This window comes from Trifolium pratense, linkage group LG2 (genome assembly GCF_020283565.1).
Source record: "Trifolium pratense cultivar HEN17-A07 linkage group LG2, ARS_RC_1.1, whole genome shotgun sequence".
NCBI lineage: Eukaryota > Viridiplantae > Streptophyta > Magnoliopsida > Fabales > Fabaceae > Trifolium > Trifolium pratense.
The window spans coordinates 66,290,037-66,307,946 of NC_060060.1; the positions used below are offsets into that span (position 1 = coordinate 66,290,037).

Genomic DNA, 17,910 nt, shown 5'->3' on the forward strand with positions numbered 1-17,910 from the left:
TCGTCATTAGTTAACAATTTTTATTCACCACATTTGTTCGTGGTCCCTGCACTATAATTAACTTGATGCCGTCATTAGTTATACAAAAACCTTTTGTATTTATCACCATTTCAACATCAAAAGCTATAACATGTATAATAAAGATTAGAAGAAACATAACATTCCAATCTAAAAGCGTGACTTCTTCATCCATGTAATATCACTAGAAACTTAAACCAATACTCTCGGTGGTGAAACTTTTGTTCCCCGAATTGGTATCCCCAAAGTAGCAACTTCATAGAAACATCACATGATATAGTAGGTAACAAATTTTTATTTATTTTTTTGATAAAGTAGGTAACAATTTTAACTATAATCATACAATTTCACAAGTATTTTGATATATTAACAATTTTGACAATAATCATACCATTTTCACAATTCATAGCAAGTATTTTGGCGTCTACCATTTTTTTTCGATATGAGCTTTCCTTAAATCTTAATTGATCACAAAATATTAGACCGAGTTTTAAACTTCTGCCTTTCTTTCCAATATTAGGCAATTGATATTTGCCAATATATACATTAGAAGATGTCATAATAAAGAATAAGAAAATTCGAATTCTATTTTTGACCATTAGCATATGTATGATAAGACAAGGTATTGATAATAACACATTTAGAGTAAGCAAATAGAATGATAGGAAGTAGGCAAATAGAATTAATTCAGTCAAGGATTTGATTATAATAGATGGTACAATGAGTAACCATTTGGTCCATTTCCACTTCCCATATCAATTGAAGTCTCGATAATAATTGAATAACTGCTCTAATTCCTGCCAGTTACCTTTACATAATAACATGAAATCTATGGAAATATCAGAAGATGGCTCTTTACAAATAGAAGATTCTTTAAATCTTAACAATTTCACCAGGAAACATATATAGAACTAAACGGATTCAAGTTTGCTTCGGAAGGAACTTAGTCTCAGTAGAAAAGAAAATGTATTGTACTCAAGCATCACAAGTAGGTCTATACTGTAGAGAAACAACGGAAATCATACAACAAATCGGTATGTAACATATCTTCCTGCAGTCTCACTTGGGCGGATTATCTTAACAACTTCTCCACGATCCAGGCCATAATATCTTGCAACAGGATCCTTCACCTGAATTCTAGGTAGCTGAGATACAGACCACAAATATTAATTAGACAAAGAGATAATTGCAAATACAAGATAATAATGACAATGGTAACAAATCTGATAACTTTGACTAAAGAAATAAACAACGAAGAAGCTTTATTTATTTTTTTCTGCATGCTTAATTACATCCAAATCTAAATTAGAATCATAAACTAGATAGAACTTCATCATCATGGAACCAGGAAAGAAGAAAGGTGAAAATCATAGAAGATGAAGCATGTGTAAAGCAGGGAATACATGTGTGTTCCCAAACTTTTTAAATGCCTAGCTGATACACTATTCTATTACTCTAAGTAAATGGCTGGGATAAGTAAAGAGAATATCGCAAAAGGGCAACACTTTATAGCAGTTTGTCGTGATTGCAGCTATTGATAAGTATGTGCTGCTGTCCCTTGAATGATAAAAAACTGTCTTTCTTAGCTTCATTTGGGTGTTCAGCTTCAGCTAATGGAATAGTTCCAACTAGTGGCTTTAATTGCAAAGGATTTCATATGTTTTAATTTATACAAAATCATACACTGGTGAGAGTGAGGTACAAATGATGCACTTATAATATTTAAAGTACTCTGTCATTTAGGAAAGTCAGAATTCACTGACCTGACGAAAATATCTTTAAATGTCTAAAAAAATCACTACATTTTCTAGAATTAATATGATACACTATATTCAATTTAAACCCCTGAGCGCTTGTAGATTGTACTACCAAAATCACTCCAATTTCTAGACTTGCGCACTGTATCATCTGACTTCCTCTGAAAAAATCTTAAGATGTCGCTAGACAAACATTAAGTTCAGTGTTCAAATTCAATATCTGTAACACCAAATCTGAATTTAACCATTCAATTATTTTAGTATTCAAAACCATCCACGGAAGCTTGATGCTGCATGGTGCACAGTACACAATTGGTGACATTAAGCTCTAAATACTCACCCAAGTGACAATTTAAGACAATCAAAGAAAATTTCTAAAAGGATGAACAGGGGGGAAGACAGAATGAGTGAGTTGAATCGGAAAAGGGAGGGCGTGGGGCTGTGGACTGAGCGAAGTGTTAAAGGAGTAAGGGTCGGGGGGGTTAAGATGATAACCAAACAGGGAGGGGAATAGGCGAAAATGCTTCAACCTCACTTCACTCTGAAATTAATATACTATTTTTCAGATCAGCAAAAACACTAAAAGAAAGGAAATGAACAATTTTACAGACTGCTATCATCTACCGCATCCATCATCAGCTACTACTTTGTACACGCTATTAATAAATCCCTAATGATTTACAATTTTACTTTGTCCTTCCTTCAATATTACAACATCACCACGCGTATTCATTCAATTATTACATTCTAAATAACATAACTCCCCCACCCCAATTTTACTTTGTCCTTCCTTCAATATTACAATGTCATCACACATATTCGTTCAATTAGTTACATTCTAAATAACATAACTCCCCACCCCTTACACCCCAATGAAAAAAGAAAAGAAGTGACATACTGACCTGAGTTTCCTTGAGGGTGTACCTCTCTAGCAAGGTTTTCTTCTCAGTGTCAGTGAGAACCTGATGTTCTGGCACAAGCACGTGATCTTTCACGTTAACCAACAATTCTGCCTCCTGCAAGCACCAACGACAGTTACCTCAACCATTAACAACCATCACGTGCAGAAGAAATTAGGGTCGAGAATTGATTGATAGATGAATTACCTGAAAGATTTCCAAGTGAAATTTGGAGGCCATTTCAAAGATGAAATTTTTCGATTGGGTAGTAAGGCTGCTCTGGCAAACAAGGATGGCTCTGTAGACATTCTCGGATTTCATACGATTTATGTAAGTCCTCAAAACATGGATTCCGACCTTGACTTCCTCCGGGAATAAGACGTAAATCTGGTCAGAGGGTTTGTTTTTTTTGGCCTTGTTGATGACAAGGTCTTCTCTCTTCATGTTCTCTCCATACTTCTCCCTGAATTCGTCTTTTGACATGTTAACCTCAAAATCTCCAACAAGGTAACCCCTATCCCTAAGCATCTCCATCACTGTCTTCCTGATCCTATACAGCCTTGTCATCTCATTCTCCGAAAACACCATTGTGGCACACCCCTCTGGTACTCACACTATTGAACCAAATCACAGCATAATCATAATCTCTTACAACAAGTATCTCTAATTATCTACATAAACTCAATTCAATAAAAAGTACAAAAAGCAACTATTACATTTAAGATTTATATAAACAGGTGTGCGCGGCAAATGAACGGGTTCTTTATTAGTTTAATACAAAAAATAAATTAACTCCATAGCATTCATAAATTAACTTCATATAGCAAAGTTGATTTCTTGCTTAATCGGGGCGGGCTAAACAAGCTATGTTCAAATATGGATTCCAAATACACAACCCGAGCTCATGCAAAGAGCAAAATCATGCACAGAGCAAAAAATCCCCAAAATCATGCATAGGCGAAAAATCAATCAAACAAAATAACAAAGATTATCAAGCATAGAGCAAAAAAAATCCCAAATAATCCATGTTAAATCTGACCTAATAAGGGATAAAGATTTTTCAATAGAAGATATTCAGAACTCAAATATGAAACGTAAAAAAAGAAATTTCTTGTCAACGAGAGTAATTCTAAGAATTGGAACGAAATTTTATGGTGAATGTAGTTTCAGTTTTGAAGGTTTATTTGATGAATGAGAAATTATATGGAGTACATATTGCTATTTTCAACTAAGTGCTAAAGATTGTAATCCAAATAATAATAATTTGGAACGAAATCGGAAAATAAATAGCGACTTACAAAGAGCGGGGAAGGGAACGAAGACGGAGGAGAACGGCGGCGAATGGTGGAAGGGTGCAGTAGGGTTTAATGAGTATGAGTGTGAATGAATATATGCATGCAATGCAATGCAAGGGTACTGAAAGTGAAAGGTGTGAGGTGAACGGTACCGTATAGTTTTTTGGAGGAAAAAAAACAATTCTATAAATTATCATTATTTTTCCTTTCTATTTATATCTAATCCGTATAGAGACAAAATGGGCTGGGCTACCGAGCTGGGCCTTAACCCATTAAAAACTAAAAAAAAATAGTGTTTTTTCGTAAAGCAATAATTTACCAAACAAGTCGTGCCTGCAACTAATGACTTGCCCTTATTTTATTTAACGTAAATTAACTTTTAGTGACAAACAAATTTTGTTACTATAAGTCGAATATTCATTGTTGGTAGCTATGACTTACCTTATTTGTGTTATTATTTTTTAAAAGTGCACTTGTTTGGTAAATAACTAGGGTTTTACCCGTGCTTCGCACGGGTGGATTAAATTTAAAATTAAATTTTTATAATATCAATGATAAAAATTTTGGGAGATTAAAACTCAGACTAAAATTATGATGTATCATTGAAAATATTTCTGTATAATTATTTTATGATAAATATTTTGATTATTAGGGATAACAATGGGTAAGGTATGGTAAGATTACTATGATACCTATTCCCATACCCGCACGTTGAAAAAATACATGTATCCATTCTCATACCTGCTTGGGTAACAACCTTTGTACCCGTGCACATATCCTATGGGTACCTAAGTATCCATATCGTACTCGCTACCCGCATTTTTACGAAAAATTCATCGATCAATTATAAAATATCACATAATTTTAAGAGAATTAAAAAAAATTAAGAGATTTTAATGTCGACTAATGAAAATTATAAACAAAATCATTACCAACCTCATGCTAAAATTCATATATTTGTTGATATATTCACATTGAGTTTGCATTATCTTATAAATAAACATTTTTATTAAAAATGTATAAGGTTTAATAGAGTTTTATTTTTTAAAATTGATATACATATATTATTATATAATAATATAAACAAAATAAATAGATATATATTATGTGGGTATGTGGTGGGATATAAAATAAATACCCGCTCATTTTTATGGGTAATTACTCATACCAATGCTCGTATCCAAATGTGGGTTTTACTCTACCCGTTGCGGGTATTTTTTTCGGGTGCCTACTGTGGATGGGTCAAATTTTCATCCTTATTGACTAATCATATTTAAGAGACACGTAGTAAAGAGAATACACAATATTTTTTAATAATTATTGCCTATAATTTGTTTTGCAACTATAATAAAGAAAATACACAATTTCTTATTAAAAAAATACACAATTTTTGTCTTTTGAGGTAGAGCTGTTAAAATGGACTAACTTGTTTGGTTGTCTTGCCAAACCCGAATATATATAGAGTTTGAACCTTAAAATATTAGCCCGATTCTTTTTTATGACTTTTAGCCCGATCATAAAATTCAGTTTAAAATACGGGCTAGCCCATATGGGACACATGTAGCCCATTATTTGTATAAAGCAAAATAAAAAAAATAAATAAAGTTTCTGAATATAAGATAATGCATTATCTTATATCTTTTTTCCCCATAATTTCTATTTTTTTTCAGGAAGTTGATCTGAGAAGTAAAATTTTCGTTGCAAATAAATTGTCTAAAGTTGTAGAAATGTTACTGGAACACAGTAATTCTACGCATATACATATACTTGACCCACATGTATTTGAGAACGTTTATGCATACATAGGGTAGTTTCGTCAATTCAATTTTTTACATAGGGGCAGTTTCGTCACAATGGTTGCATTTTCTCTCTGCGTTGTGAGTTTTTCTTCGATAATTTCTCTTCGGACCACGTGATTCTTTTCTACCACGATATTCCATGAACACAATAGTAAAAAAGATATCAGGTTCAAAACAGGCGCTTCAAATATCCATAATCTGGTCGTTGATCAAATGACAAGGAGCGGCAATAATGAAAGTAAGACGCAAACTCCACGGGATATGACTTGCAAAGTACCTAAGAACAAGAAGTTTGTAGTCACGAAACTATTTTAGATGGACTTTTTCACTTATGTTCAATTCCGGAGCGAGTATGTAACAAGGGGAAACAAGGGGAAACAAGATGCGTATACCTCAGCACGAGTTGAGAACTTCATATTGCAAAATTTTTCATTTTTTTGCATTTTGGTGGCAGCTTGCAGACCCTGCCAAGGAAGGCTAAAATGCAATTGCTTAATATAAGAGCATATTGATCCCATGTAGCAGCAGTTTCTGTGATCCTATAACCATTATCCCATCGTCTATGGATTCCTTCGCTAGGATAGAGAAAATCAGGTTCAACAACCTACATGTAAAAGGTGGACGATGAGAAAGTAACAAAAAGAGATGTTAACTGCAGAGCAGAAGAGCAGAGAAGACAAGGGAAAAATTGCCGCTTTATTATAAGTAACAAGAAATTTAGCTTATGGTGTTTAATAAAGTGTTTACTAAGAGGAACAGTTTTTTTTCAGTGACATTAAGGCGGAAGCCCGCCAAAATAACAGAAAGGAAAAACAAAGCAAAAAAACTCAAGTCGGAGCTCCTATAGAATCCAAAATGAGCAAGGAGCCTAATCCCATCGGAGATGACCAATGACATAAAGCACCCACTGTTTAGCGTCACAAAGGACATGAGACAGAGAAACTGTCGAATCCCGATGCAGCAGGTCCACAACCTGCTGAAGCATATCTGCGCGTAAGAATGGAACCTGTGATGAACTCTGTCCGGGATAGTAGTAACTGCATCCAAGGAATCAGTCCTGCAAAGCACGTTTTGGTAATCCCAACTCATAAGCTAGGTGCCAACCATACTACTTTGTTCCAGCCAATTCGGAAAACAAAATGTCACCATCTTCATCCGGAACAATTAACAAACTCTTTTTTTACATGAATTAGAATGAGTTCAATAAAAGTACCAAATTGCTAACAAGACAATAACCACTCTCTAGAAAATGGGTGAATTTTGGCTAAATTCTATTAAACTTTGTTGGCAGGGTGGTAAAACTAAATTAAGATCTGATCCAAAGAGGATTTCAAGCACACCAGTTTAGAATATTACTCAGACCAAAGCCAGGCCATGTAGTAATAGTGATTTTCAATGAAATACAAAACATTCCAAATAAAGGCAGGAAAGGAAAACAAATACTCAAACAAAGCATAAAAGCTTTTATTCCAACAATATCATATCATAGATTAGAATACAAATAAACAGCAAACCTGATCACTGAATCCCGCATTCCGTGACATAACAACACCCCAACGACTTCCAGCAATTGCCATTGAAGTCACGTGAAAACCTTCTATCCACTTCTTGTTTATCCATTTGAAGGGGAAAGACTCACTTACTTTGTATGATTGTTGTGTATACTGTGTGCTTGTGGAAATCAGAACTCAAATCACAATGTAGTTTTTATCTCTTTTGTTCCCTCTCTAGAATGAAAACAGATAAACCCTCAAGCATGTGATCAAACAACATCCAGATAGATCTGCCGAAAAATGGAAAATCAAACAGGCACTAAATTTGGCAAGAGCTTCTTCGTCACACTTATACAACAAATTGGAACAGGAGGGAATATAAAAGAGACAAATCATGTGAAAATATAATTCCATGTGAGTGGAATTTCAAATTGCTCCAAATCAAAATATGCAACTGATTAACTTAATAATTCTTTAAAATTCACCAAGTTTATTCAACAACCAAAATGCCCTCCAACATTTAAACCCTCCTTATATTCTACTACAATCATATGACCTAACCATCTTCACTCCCATTTCTGTGGATCCTACAGACAGTCTAACAGTTCAGAAGAGAGACCCAAAATATGATCAAATGACCTAACTAAAGAGCCTCAGAATTGCATCCAATGCATCATCAATTAGGGGAAAATCTCATTCATCATTTGTAAGTAGAGGTGGGAACAGGCCAGGCCGACCTACATGGCCTTAAGGCCTAGCCTACATAGGCTCAGGCCAGGCCAGCCTATTTCTTTAAATAGAGCAGGTCAATGTTTTTTTATAAGCCTATTTAGCTAAAAAAGCCAGGCCGCAGGCCATTAAAAAAGCCTTTGAGGCCTACTAGGCCGGCCTATTTAAGTTAACATGAATAATATTTTTATTACGATTATTATTTATATATTAAAATTTATACTTTGATTAAATTATAAATCTATTAACTTTTTAAGTAATTTAAGTTTATTAATCTACATTAGTTTTTAACATATATAAATGTATTATTATAAACTAGAATTGAAATATGATGACATATATAGTCAAATTCTCTAAAATATCAAATGGAACATTATTTTATTAGTTCATAAGTATATTTCAAAATAAATATAATTATTTATTTAAATATGTTCATATGAAATAGGCTTTTAAACAGGCTAACAGGCCACATCAGACTTTCAAAAGGTCAGGCTCAGGCCTAGAATTTAAGCCTATGATAGGCCACAGGCCAGGCTCAGACCTTCGATTTTTTGACAGGCCAGGCTCAGGCTTGGCAAAGCCTAGCTCGACCTAGCCTATTCCCACCTCTATTTGTAAGTACTTAAAGCAAACAAACCTTTTGACAACACCACAAGAGAGCTCCCATTAGTAACTCCAGCAATAGAAGTAATGTAATAATTCTTCTCCCACTGCTTCATGATCAATTCCTAGGAAAAAAAAGAATTGCATGGGTAAGGTTCGGCAATTGAAAAACAAGTTACAAACAAAGCATTTGAAATGCAAAAGAACATAGCCAAGAGACTCCAAATCATCTCTGTGACTTTGCTCTGAAGAAGTAAAACCAAAATTTAGAGAGAAAATTGTTGGTTACATATAAAGAAGGCGAAATTCTTTAAGTACTCACCAATTCCTTTATGAGTATTGCAACTTGCATAACGCGCTGTTCCTGTTAAGTTTTTGTTCTCTCTGGATGAATTTATCAGAGTTAAACAAAACATTAAGGCATAAGACACTAAAAATGAATCCAAAATTCAAAATGAATTTAATTCATTAACATGTTATTATGTAAATGAATTTAATTTTCATCAAGAGAAAAGACTCGCAACAGAAAAGTTGAAACAGAAAATTCTTATACCTGTAAGGGATATGCCTGTAACTAAAGGGGTAAAAAATGCAACAAAATGATGATAAAAAACTAAATGACTTCAATAAAAATCCTCTTTTCTTTATTTTCCTTATCCGAGTAGAATGCCCTCAAATTGAAATTAACAAGCCGCTAGTATATTACATATAAATTTCGAATTTAATCTCTGATTTGTGTAAATACATAAATGTATATGTTTTAGGTTTTTTTTTTTAGTTTCCAGAAGTTCCATGCAGTAGTAAAACATGATAGAAGCTGTAGTGCTACTTAATCAACTCCAACTTAGTTTCACTCTTAATCCTCAATCCTCATGTTAACAACCAATTTAAGATACCCATATGTTAACAAAAATACATAATAATAACCGATATTTAACATATCCTACAACAAAAAGACGTTACTATTGCTTTAAATAGTAAGCTACCTTGCTACTACATACAAGCATATTATATTAACTTACTAATAACCAAGTATCATGTGCAGGGAACACACACACACACACACACCACACAAACACAGAGATCAACCACAAAAATGAAATTGTGCATGCATACCTTCATTGTCACTTTCGTCAACATCATCCAATGCATCACCACCCATCCCAGCAAATTTCTGCAGCACACACAAGTAATTAAGTAATTACAACATATAACATAAAAAGAAGAACAGCAAATCAATTGAAAACATCACTTACAGAGAAGTCCATTCCTCCTAGTCCTCCCATTCCTCCCAATCCTTCCATTCCGCCAAGGCCTCCCATTCCATCATCGCCAAATTTCTGCAGCAGCACACAATGTAATTACAATGTATAACATCAACAGAAGAAAATAAAATAAATTATATGAATACACCACACATTATCATATATTAAAAATTGGAAGTATAAAGACGAATTATACATAGGAAAAAATATACTAATTAAGCTAGCTACCCGAGTTGCTTTCTTCCCAAGACCCATGAGAAAATTATCTGGTTTGATATCTCTGTGCAGTAATCCCTTCGAATGTAGAACAGGCTCTTTGATTTTGGTAGCTCTGGAAAATCTGATCCATCACTTGATTAATCCCTTCTACAAAATTTACAGAAAATATGTCCAAATCAAGCCGATTCCGACACCAATTTGGCTCCGTTAGAACCTGTCACTACAAACACATTTGATAACACATATTACAAAAATGTTTTAAGCAACTCTGGATTACTTCAGTCAGACCAAGCTGACATATTCCTTGGAGGAAGATGACATAATTGATTAGAAATAAAAATATTATGTTTACACATTAAAAGTTTTCAATTGTTTTGTAAAACTAAACATTTAATTTCAGCATCAACAAAACATTTTATTGATTGATCACATGAATCAAATGAATTGATGTTCAAGCTTCAATATTTTTAAACACTGTACAAAAGACCAAAGATTGTCAACTAAATTGTCAAAGCTCATATAAAGTGAAGAGACAAAAAAACAAGAAATTGAACAGGTAAACAAGTCAAAGCTGTCTGCATACTTAAATGCAATGTAAGAAAAGGCAAATTTTGCCTCCAAAAGCTTTAAGCACAGAACCTGAAAAGCAAACCAGCCAGCTTTCCATAAAAAGGACCAAACTTGGAAGCAAAGCAAAGAAAAATAAAATAAATAAAACTAATTTAAAATATTAAAAACAAAAGATATGCATAGAAATTCAATTAGTGAACTCTTTTAAATTATAATGACAATAACCCACATTTTCAATCTCAATCTACACCATAAGCAAGTATCAATCTGTAATGCAAACCCATAGTTATTTGATTGTGGAGCCCTTGGTACAGATTTCTCTGCCATCACAACACTGATTATGTAACCCCTCAACGCATAATCTAAAATTGCAGATTCATGATCGGTGTAACTTTATACAAGTGGGGAAGATAGAAGTCATACAATTCTACAACATGTAGAAAGTTTTCTTCAATTGTTTGATTAGAAGACACAACTCCTGTCCAGTTAGATAGGCATGGGTCTCCATCACTATTCCAATTGCTCAAATGTCCATTTGGATCAAATAAACTTTCGTGTATGCTTCTCAATGCTAGCACTTCGCATACCAATTCAAATTAAATCATATATAATCATATCATCACATCACCAAAAACTCAATTAGTGCATTAGACACTATATCATGAGGTTAGCATGACCCTTTGATTTAACCAAAAACTATTACCTCACACCCCCTAAAGAAAGCATTTTCTAACAATTTCAATCATGATAAAAACTCCTTGAAATAAAAAGTAACAATCAATTACTGCATCTAAATTCTTGAAATTAAAAGTAACAATCAATTACGGCATATATTAGGGCAGAAATCATACTAAAATATCAATTAAAAACAAGACTCACTGTGTGCACTAAATAATTATGCTAAAATCATGCTAAAAAGATCAATTAAAAGTAACCAAATCAAACTACATTCGCTGGCTGTATTTGTGCACAAACCAGTAGAATATCCAACAACCAGAATCAAATGTCTTCCTACTCTACATTGGCCTAAGGTACACTACTTGATAACAAAGCAAAGCTGTCTGCATACTTAAATGCAATGTAAGAAAAGATAAATTCTGCCACCAAAAGCTTTAAGTACACAACTTGAAAAGCAAACCAGCCAGCTTTCCATAAAAAGGACCAAACTTGGAAGCAAAGCAAAGAAACCTCGGGAACACCTCTAAACTGCAATAAAATTGCAATCTTAAAAAATAAAACTAATGAAACTAAGAAATAGGAATCCTCACAATCCATCAATAAGGAAATCAATATGGATATAAATAACAATACTTTTTTAGTTCATATTTTAAATATGATTTGGTGAAGTCAAATATAAGTTTCTTAGATGGATACGAACCTAAGAATTAATGATTAGGCACAACCAATTAAATTGTTACAACTTACAACACATTAATATATTAAATAAGTATTTGTTCAGCATCATTAGAGTTATAGTTAAAAAAACATAAAACAATGATAAGAGCTAAAACCATTTGAAAAAAAGAAACTTGGCAATACAATACAAATTTGACACAGGCAGGACAGGTTTTTACTTCCCATCACCCTGATAAGAGACAAGCATGAAATCATGTTCTTCTCCTGTTGAGCATAGTAATATGTGGGTAGTTTGAGCATCGTTTTCAGCTATGGATGCAAATGCACACCCCAATTAGTGACAGGGTCAGAAGCAATGTACAACATGAACATATAGATGTTTTCAATAAGCAAAACAAATTCATTAATGTCAAATAAATACACTTCAGGTGTTAACAACATCATTGAGACGGTCCCATAGTGTATCGGTTCACATACTCAGCCTAAGAAACAAACCAACCAAATCAAGCAATCATATTGTAAGAGAATTCTTATTCTTAATATAACACACAAAGTTTGTAAGAGACATTATTCTTAATATTAATTGAATTATGAATTTGTGTATATATATCCACATTTTTGTTCCAAACATTTTACTGCATATAGCAGTAGTGTACTTTTCTACATATGGCAGTGATGGCTAGTTAATATTAAATACAAGACGTGCTATCACTTGCCCAAATTCCAAAAATGACACAAAAATTTATCACTACACTGGCATAGTGTGGGCATAACACATTAAGGTTAACTTCCAACTATGATCTTGATCAACCCAAGCAAAGAACAACACTTTTCTTCACAAGAAAATGAGAAAATATGTTGACTCATAAGAACCTACAAAGCAGACACAAACATAAAATCCTTTTGAAAACCTTTGAAGTTAGTAGTTACCTCAAATAATATTAGAAGGGTCACAAGCTACACAAGAAACAGGAAATCGACCTATCCATGTAAAAGTGTGTTTGAATCCCAAGCTACACAAAAACTAACACAGATCATTATGCACACAAACATATACGAAAATTAAATATATCGTGTGAAAAATCCACTTAAGGATGAGTAACCCACAGTGTATCAAGGTTCACATACTCAGCCTAAGAAACAAACCAACCAAATCAGGAAAAAATCAACAAAAGGTTTTATACAAAAAACCACATTACATCATTTTCTTCAAATTGGTCAGGACTATCCAATCAAAAAAAAAAATTGGTCTGGACTATATCAACTTCAAATCAGATTAAAAAAAAAAATACCATGTTGAATATTGAACCAAGGAAAAACAGGACCTGAAAATAAAGGAAAAAATGCAGTGGCCAGGAACTTTGCAGAAACACAATTTATGAAAAATAAAAACCCAGTGCAAATAAAACAAGAAACAAGTTCAAACCTTGAAATGAAACAAACAAACAAACAAACAAAATCAAACCCTGCAAAAGAAAAAAAAATCAAAATTGAACAGTTCAATTAAAGAACCAAAAAATAAAAACACACAAAATCTATTGAAAAACAAAAAAGAATAAACCAAAGATAAAGTTTGTAATAACAATACAAACCTTGATGATGCAGTCCAAGCCAATCAACCAAACAAGAAGCAATAGGTACAAAGTCAGAACAACTATAAATGAAAAAGCAGAATTGAACAAAAGGAAATCAAACCAGTTACTTCCCATATCCCAGCGACCCTAACCTTGAATCGCCAAGCAGTTCTTCCCGGAACGGCATCGCACAAGAAATCAAACCTATCGGCCATGGAGAGAAAACAAAAAAAAAACAAATCAGAACAGAAACAATAATGAAGAGCGAGAGAGCGAGATAGAACGAAAGAGGAGGAAGAAGGAAACGGGTATATAGCCAAAACAAATTGGAAACGAGACAAACAAACTCCAAAAGCAATCTGCGATGGCAGATAGAAAGCCTGGGACTGACAAAAATAAAAAGCTTCCTACCAGACGCAATAGAACCGGGAGAAAGACTGTCGAGTAAAACAAACGAGAAAAAGGGAATCGACATGGAAGGGAATTTGGAATCGTGAACAGGAGCAGGGCAACCGAAATTTTGCAATCAACAGTAGCACTTTGGGCGCATCGTATTGTAAGGTTTATTGATGTAAAAAATGCACCTATTTGGTTAAAAACTCGCTGCACCGCCATGCCGCTTTTCAAGCTTCAGCACTGCTGAGAAGTTATCTAATTTATAGTTTATTTTGTTATGTATTTTAAATTGTTAGGTCAAAAATTTAGTTTGTGATGTAAGGTTTAATTTTATATGCTCTCTAAGGTTGCACTTTGTGATTTATCATCCACAAATACTCTCTACTTTTGCATTGATGTCTTTGTAGTATTTATCTAGTATGAAATCACGACACTCAATTATTCGATGGATAATAATTTATGTGATATTTAATTTTATTGTTCATTGCATATCTTTTTTTATAAATAATATAGAAATTAGTTAGGCCGACCCATCGGGACACAAAGCCCATTATTAGTCAAGTCGGGCTCAGTTTAACAATCCAGGAAAGAAAATATCGTATCGGGACACTTTTTAAAAGTGTTCCGGTAAAATTAACAAATTGGAAAAAAAAAATCTTACCGGAACACTATGTTTACCCGAAAAGTGAGAAAACGACAAAGTAAAAAATAATAAAATATATTATAGTAAGATAAGGGTAAAATAAGAATATTTTAAAATATGTTGTGATAAAGGGATAAATGTAGGGTAAAAAAATATTCCTCCATGAAACAACCGGTCAACCCAACCCACTTGACATCTTTACTAATCTCTAATATAATTAAAACAATGACAATTTATTTCCTTTTAATAATAGTAAGTGGTAAACACTACTCAAATTCACACACGTTACTACGAGGTCTCGTGATTGAATCTAGGTGAAGGTGTTTAATCTAGTATTTTCAACATTGACAGCTAAATTAGACTTACAAATATAAAAATTGACAATATAAGATACTATCTAATGTATATTTATTTATAGGATTTGAATCCTCTAAAGTGAATAAAGTGAGTAAATCAAGGGTGATAGTACTTATTTATCAACGATTGATATTACTTATTTTATGCTATAAAATAGCTCACCTACTTTAGAAGAGTCGAATTCATATTTATATAATTTAGAATTAAATTTAAAAGAGTAATAGTTTTTTTAACAAAAAAGAAAAAAGAAAGAGTTTCAAGATTGAATTGATGATATGAAAAAGTATATTTTATTTACACTTGTGACGAAAAAGTAGTACGTGTTTCTTGGACTTTGATCCTCTCATGCCATTTTGGTCTAATTCTCTCTCATTTTCCTCATTCAAGGGTGATTAATTTATTAGGAAGAAAAATGTGATCTTAAAAAGAGAGAAAGAAAATAATTAATACTAAGATTAATACTTAATGAACAACATGAGAGAAAAAATATGAGAGGGTCCAAAATCCTAATGTGTTTCTTAGAACTTCTCATTCACTTTCTTAGAATTTCTCATTGACAAAGTGAATTGAAGTAGTATTTATATTAGTGGTGTTTTACACATAAAATAATAAAATCCCATGTCTTAATTGGCTTGTGCCAAAAGCAAAGAATGCCATTTTCTCGACAAGTGGAAAAAGGAAAAGAATGTCATAATCCCTCCCACTCATACATCAAATAAAATTATGAAAAGAAATCAATGCATTCCACCGAAGAATTGGAACAAATTTACGCAAGTAATGTTGTTCAGCTACTGTGTTATTAAAATGTATCAAAATAATGGAGTAACATTGTATTTACAAAAATCATATTTTAAAAAATATATAAGCACTTTCAGCCAAAATAATTTTCATGCTGCTTACATGCTTTTAATCTTTAATTATGATGACGCTGTAGGCCAAAGAGTTGGAAAACAAAGGTCCTATAATAATAGGAAAAAATATATACATTGTATGTATAGTTAGATACTATAAAATAGTGTACATGCACATATATATACGTGTAAAATATAATATTTATTTTTGGCTAAAAGTATTAAAAACTTATGATGTATAATATGAGAGCAGCATCCACTATCCAGCCTCCCCACCCCATCTCTGGATGGAGTATGATGTCGGTGTACGTACTTAAACTGTAAATTTGTAATATTTAATCCTTGTTTAGTTAAGCTGAGTGAAAGTTTGCATATTAATATTCTGTTTCAGGCTGAGTTTTAGCTTATGTAGTTTGATTTTCTCTCAACCATGCTGATTGTTGTGATGAAACCCTAAAAAGTGATATGTAGTTTCATTTTCTATGGCGAGATTCCTAAATATAAATTAAATATCAAATACATTGATCTAAATTTATTACTTCTATTATCAACAAAAAATATTACTATTAAATTTTTGCTTGTATTTTTTTTTTCATTTGATAAAATGAGAAGTATCACATAACTGCGAAGTTTTGAGTGTGAATTCAGCTAAAATATTTAGCCTAATAATAAATTAATTGATTGTTGAAATGTCAAGTTAAACATGTGATGTATAAGTTACTAATGTTAATGCCAACTTGAAAAAATGGCTGAGTGTTATATTGTCAATTTCTCCATTAAATCATGATGATCTAACCACCATTAGTCTTTAATATAATAGAAGTCATACTAACTAATGTCGCTAAAAAAAATGATACCAACGAAGAAGAGAAATTAACCAATCCACCATGTTATGCATTCGTGCCGCCAAATGACATTATTCCCTCACCAAATAATTTGCAGAAACACTAATCTCGTCCAACCAAAACATTATAAAAACATAAGAACCTAGCTACATGAATTGAAGATCCCAATTAACCTTAAAACAACAATAGAGATTATAATTTAAAGAGATCAATGCGAACCACAATGGGGGAACAACTATGTACGTAAAACTCTCAGAGCATCTCCAATGTTAGGCTTTTATAAGTCCTTAGCATCTTTGTGACATCTCTTATTTATTTTCAGTATTGAAGTTTGTTGTCCATTATACATGTTGACCTTGCATGTTGTTTATTTTTCTTGTTCATCCCTTATATAAGAGACAGATGTACATTGTATCTCAAAATATTTTATAAGAGACCAAAATAAACCTTTAGTCTAATTTTTTTTTGTCTAATCTCTAATCTAAACTTAAAAGACTTGTTAGTATTTCTCAAAAACTAAAAACATTACCGGTACTACTAGTATTTTGAGTTTTGACTATTTTCAATGGGAAGATTGAAATCCTTATACTGTATGTATGTTGACGCGGGGTCTACAATTTGACCATGCCAGCTCCCCTTGTAATATCTTCTAGACAATAATGGCTGGAAATGATACTATTACAGTAGTAGTAGTTCATTAGAATGAATGATTACACAATGATATGTCCTACAAATAAAATAAGAACCCAGCTGTATCACCAACCAACAAATGAAAAGATACAACAATACTCCCTCCATCCCAAAATAATTGTCACTTTAGGAATAAAATTTTGTCTCAAAATAATTGTCATTCTCACTTTTCAATGTAGTACTTTCCAATGGTATCCCCTAATAATTACTATATGAACTATTCTCAAGGAAACAAACCTATAACTAATAGGGGTAATTTAGTAAAAATATTTTTTTTAACATCATTATATTTCTTAATATGTGTGAAACAACCTTAAAAGACAATCTTTTTTAGACGGATATGGAGTACAACATGTTAACTATTGAGATTATTCAAAGAGAAAAGGAGGCTAGGGTTTTCCATTACAATAAACCAAGAAGACATTTGGAACAAGAGTTACAATTGAGTATATAAATTAGGGATTATAAAAGACTAAACTACCCCTACAATAATAACATAACTATTATTTAACATCTCCCCTCAAACTCACGATGTGGTAGCATGGAGCATC

General features: G+C 32.6%; 1 protein-coding gene and 1 long non-coding RNA gene across 33 annotated transcripts; both read right to left on the bottom strand.

Annotated features, from left to right (window-relative positions):
• Positions 1–700: 700 nt before the first annotated feature.
• LOC123906359 (DNA-directed RNA polymerases II and IV subunit 5A-like) lies at positions 701–4,115 on the bottom strand. Its single transcript, XM_045956270.1, has 4 exons — positions 3,973–4,115; positions 2,882–3,288; positions 2,678–2,791; positions 701–1,163 (listed from the first exon to the last, which is right to left on the bottom strand). The coding sequence occupies exons 2-4, from the start codon at positions 3,260–3,262 to the stop codon at positions 1,038–1,040; spliced, it is 621 nt and encodes a 206-aa protein (XP_045812226.1). The 5' UTR covers positions 3,263–3,288; positions 3,973–4,115; the 3' UTR covers positions 701–1,037.
• A 1,528-nt stretch (positions 4,116–5,643) lies between these two features.
• LOC123906361 lies at positions 5,644–14,267 on the bottom strand. 32 transcript variants are annotated; one of them, XR_006808845.1, is made up of 11 exons: positions 13,730–14,225; positions 10,877–13,595; positions 10,661–10,716; positions 10,087–10,224; positions 9,850–9,933; positions 9,710–9,767; positions 8,916–8,977; positions 8,628–8,718; positions 7,283–7,551; positions 6,161–6,372; positions 5,644–6,045 (listed from the first exon to the last, which is right to left on the bottom strand). It is a non-coding gene; the product is annotated as an uncharacterized LOC123906361 (long non-coding RNA). The 32 variants fall into 32 exon arrangements; XR_006808847.1 differs by having other exon boundaries at positions 10,877–13,016; positions 13,596–14,225; XR_006808837.1 differs by having other exon boundaries at positions 10,877–13,469; positions 13,596–14,204.
• Positions 14,268–17,910: the final 3,643 nt, after the last annotated feature.

Bases quoted from the DNA above. Each gene is read 5' to 3' on its own strand.
- LOC123906359 (XM_045956270.1), bottom strand. From the start codon at position 3,262: ATGGTGTTTTCGGAGAATGAGATGACAAGGCTGTATAGGATCAGGAAG. The intron at 2,792-2,881 runs GTAATTCATCTA...TGGTGCTTGCAG, and splicing joins TTCACTTGGAAATCTTTCAG to GAGGCAGAATTGTTGGTTAA. The intron at 1,164-2,677 runs GTCAGTATGTCA...TCTGTATCTCAG, and splicing joins ACACCCTCAAGGAAACTCAG to CTACCTAGAATTCAGGTGAA.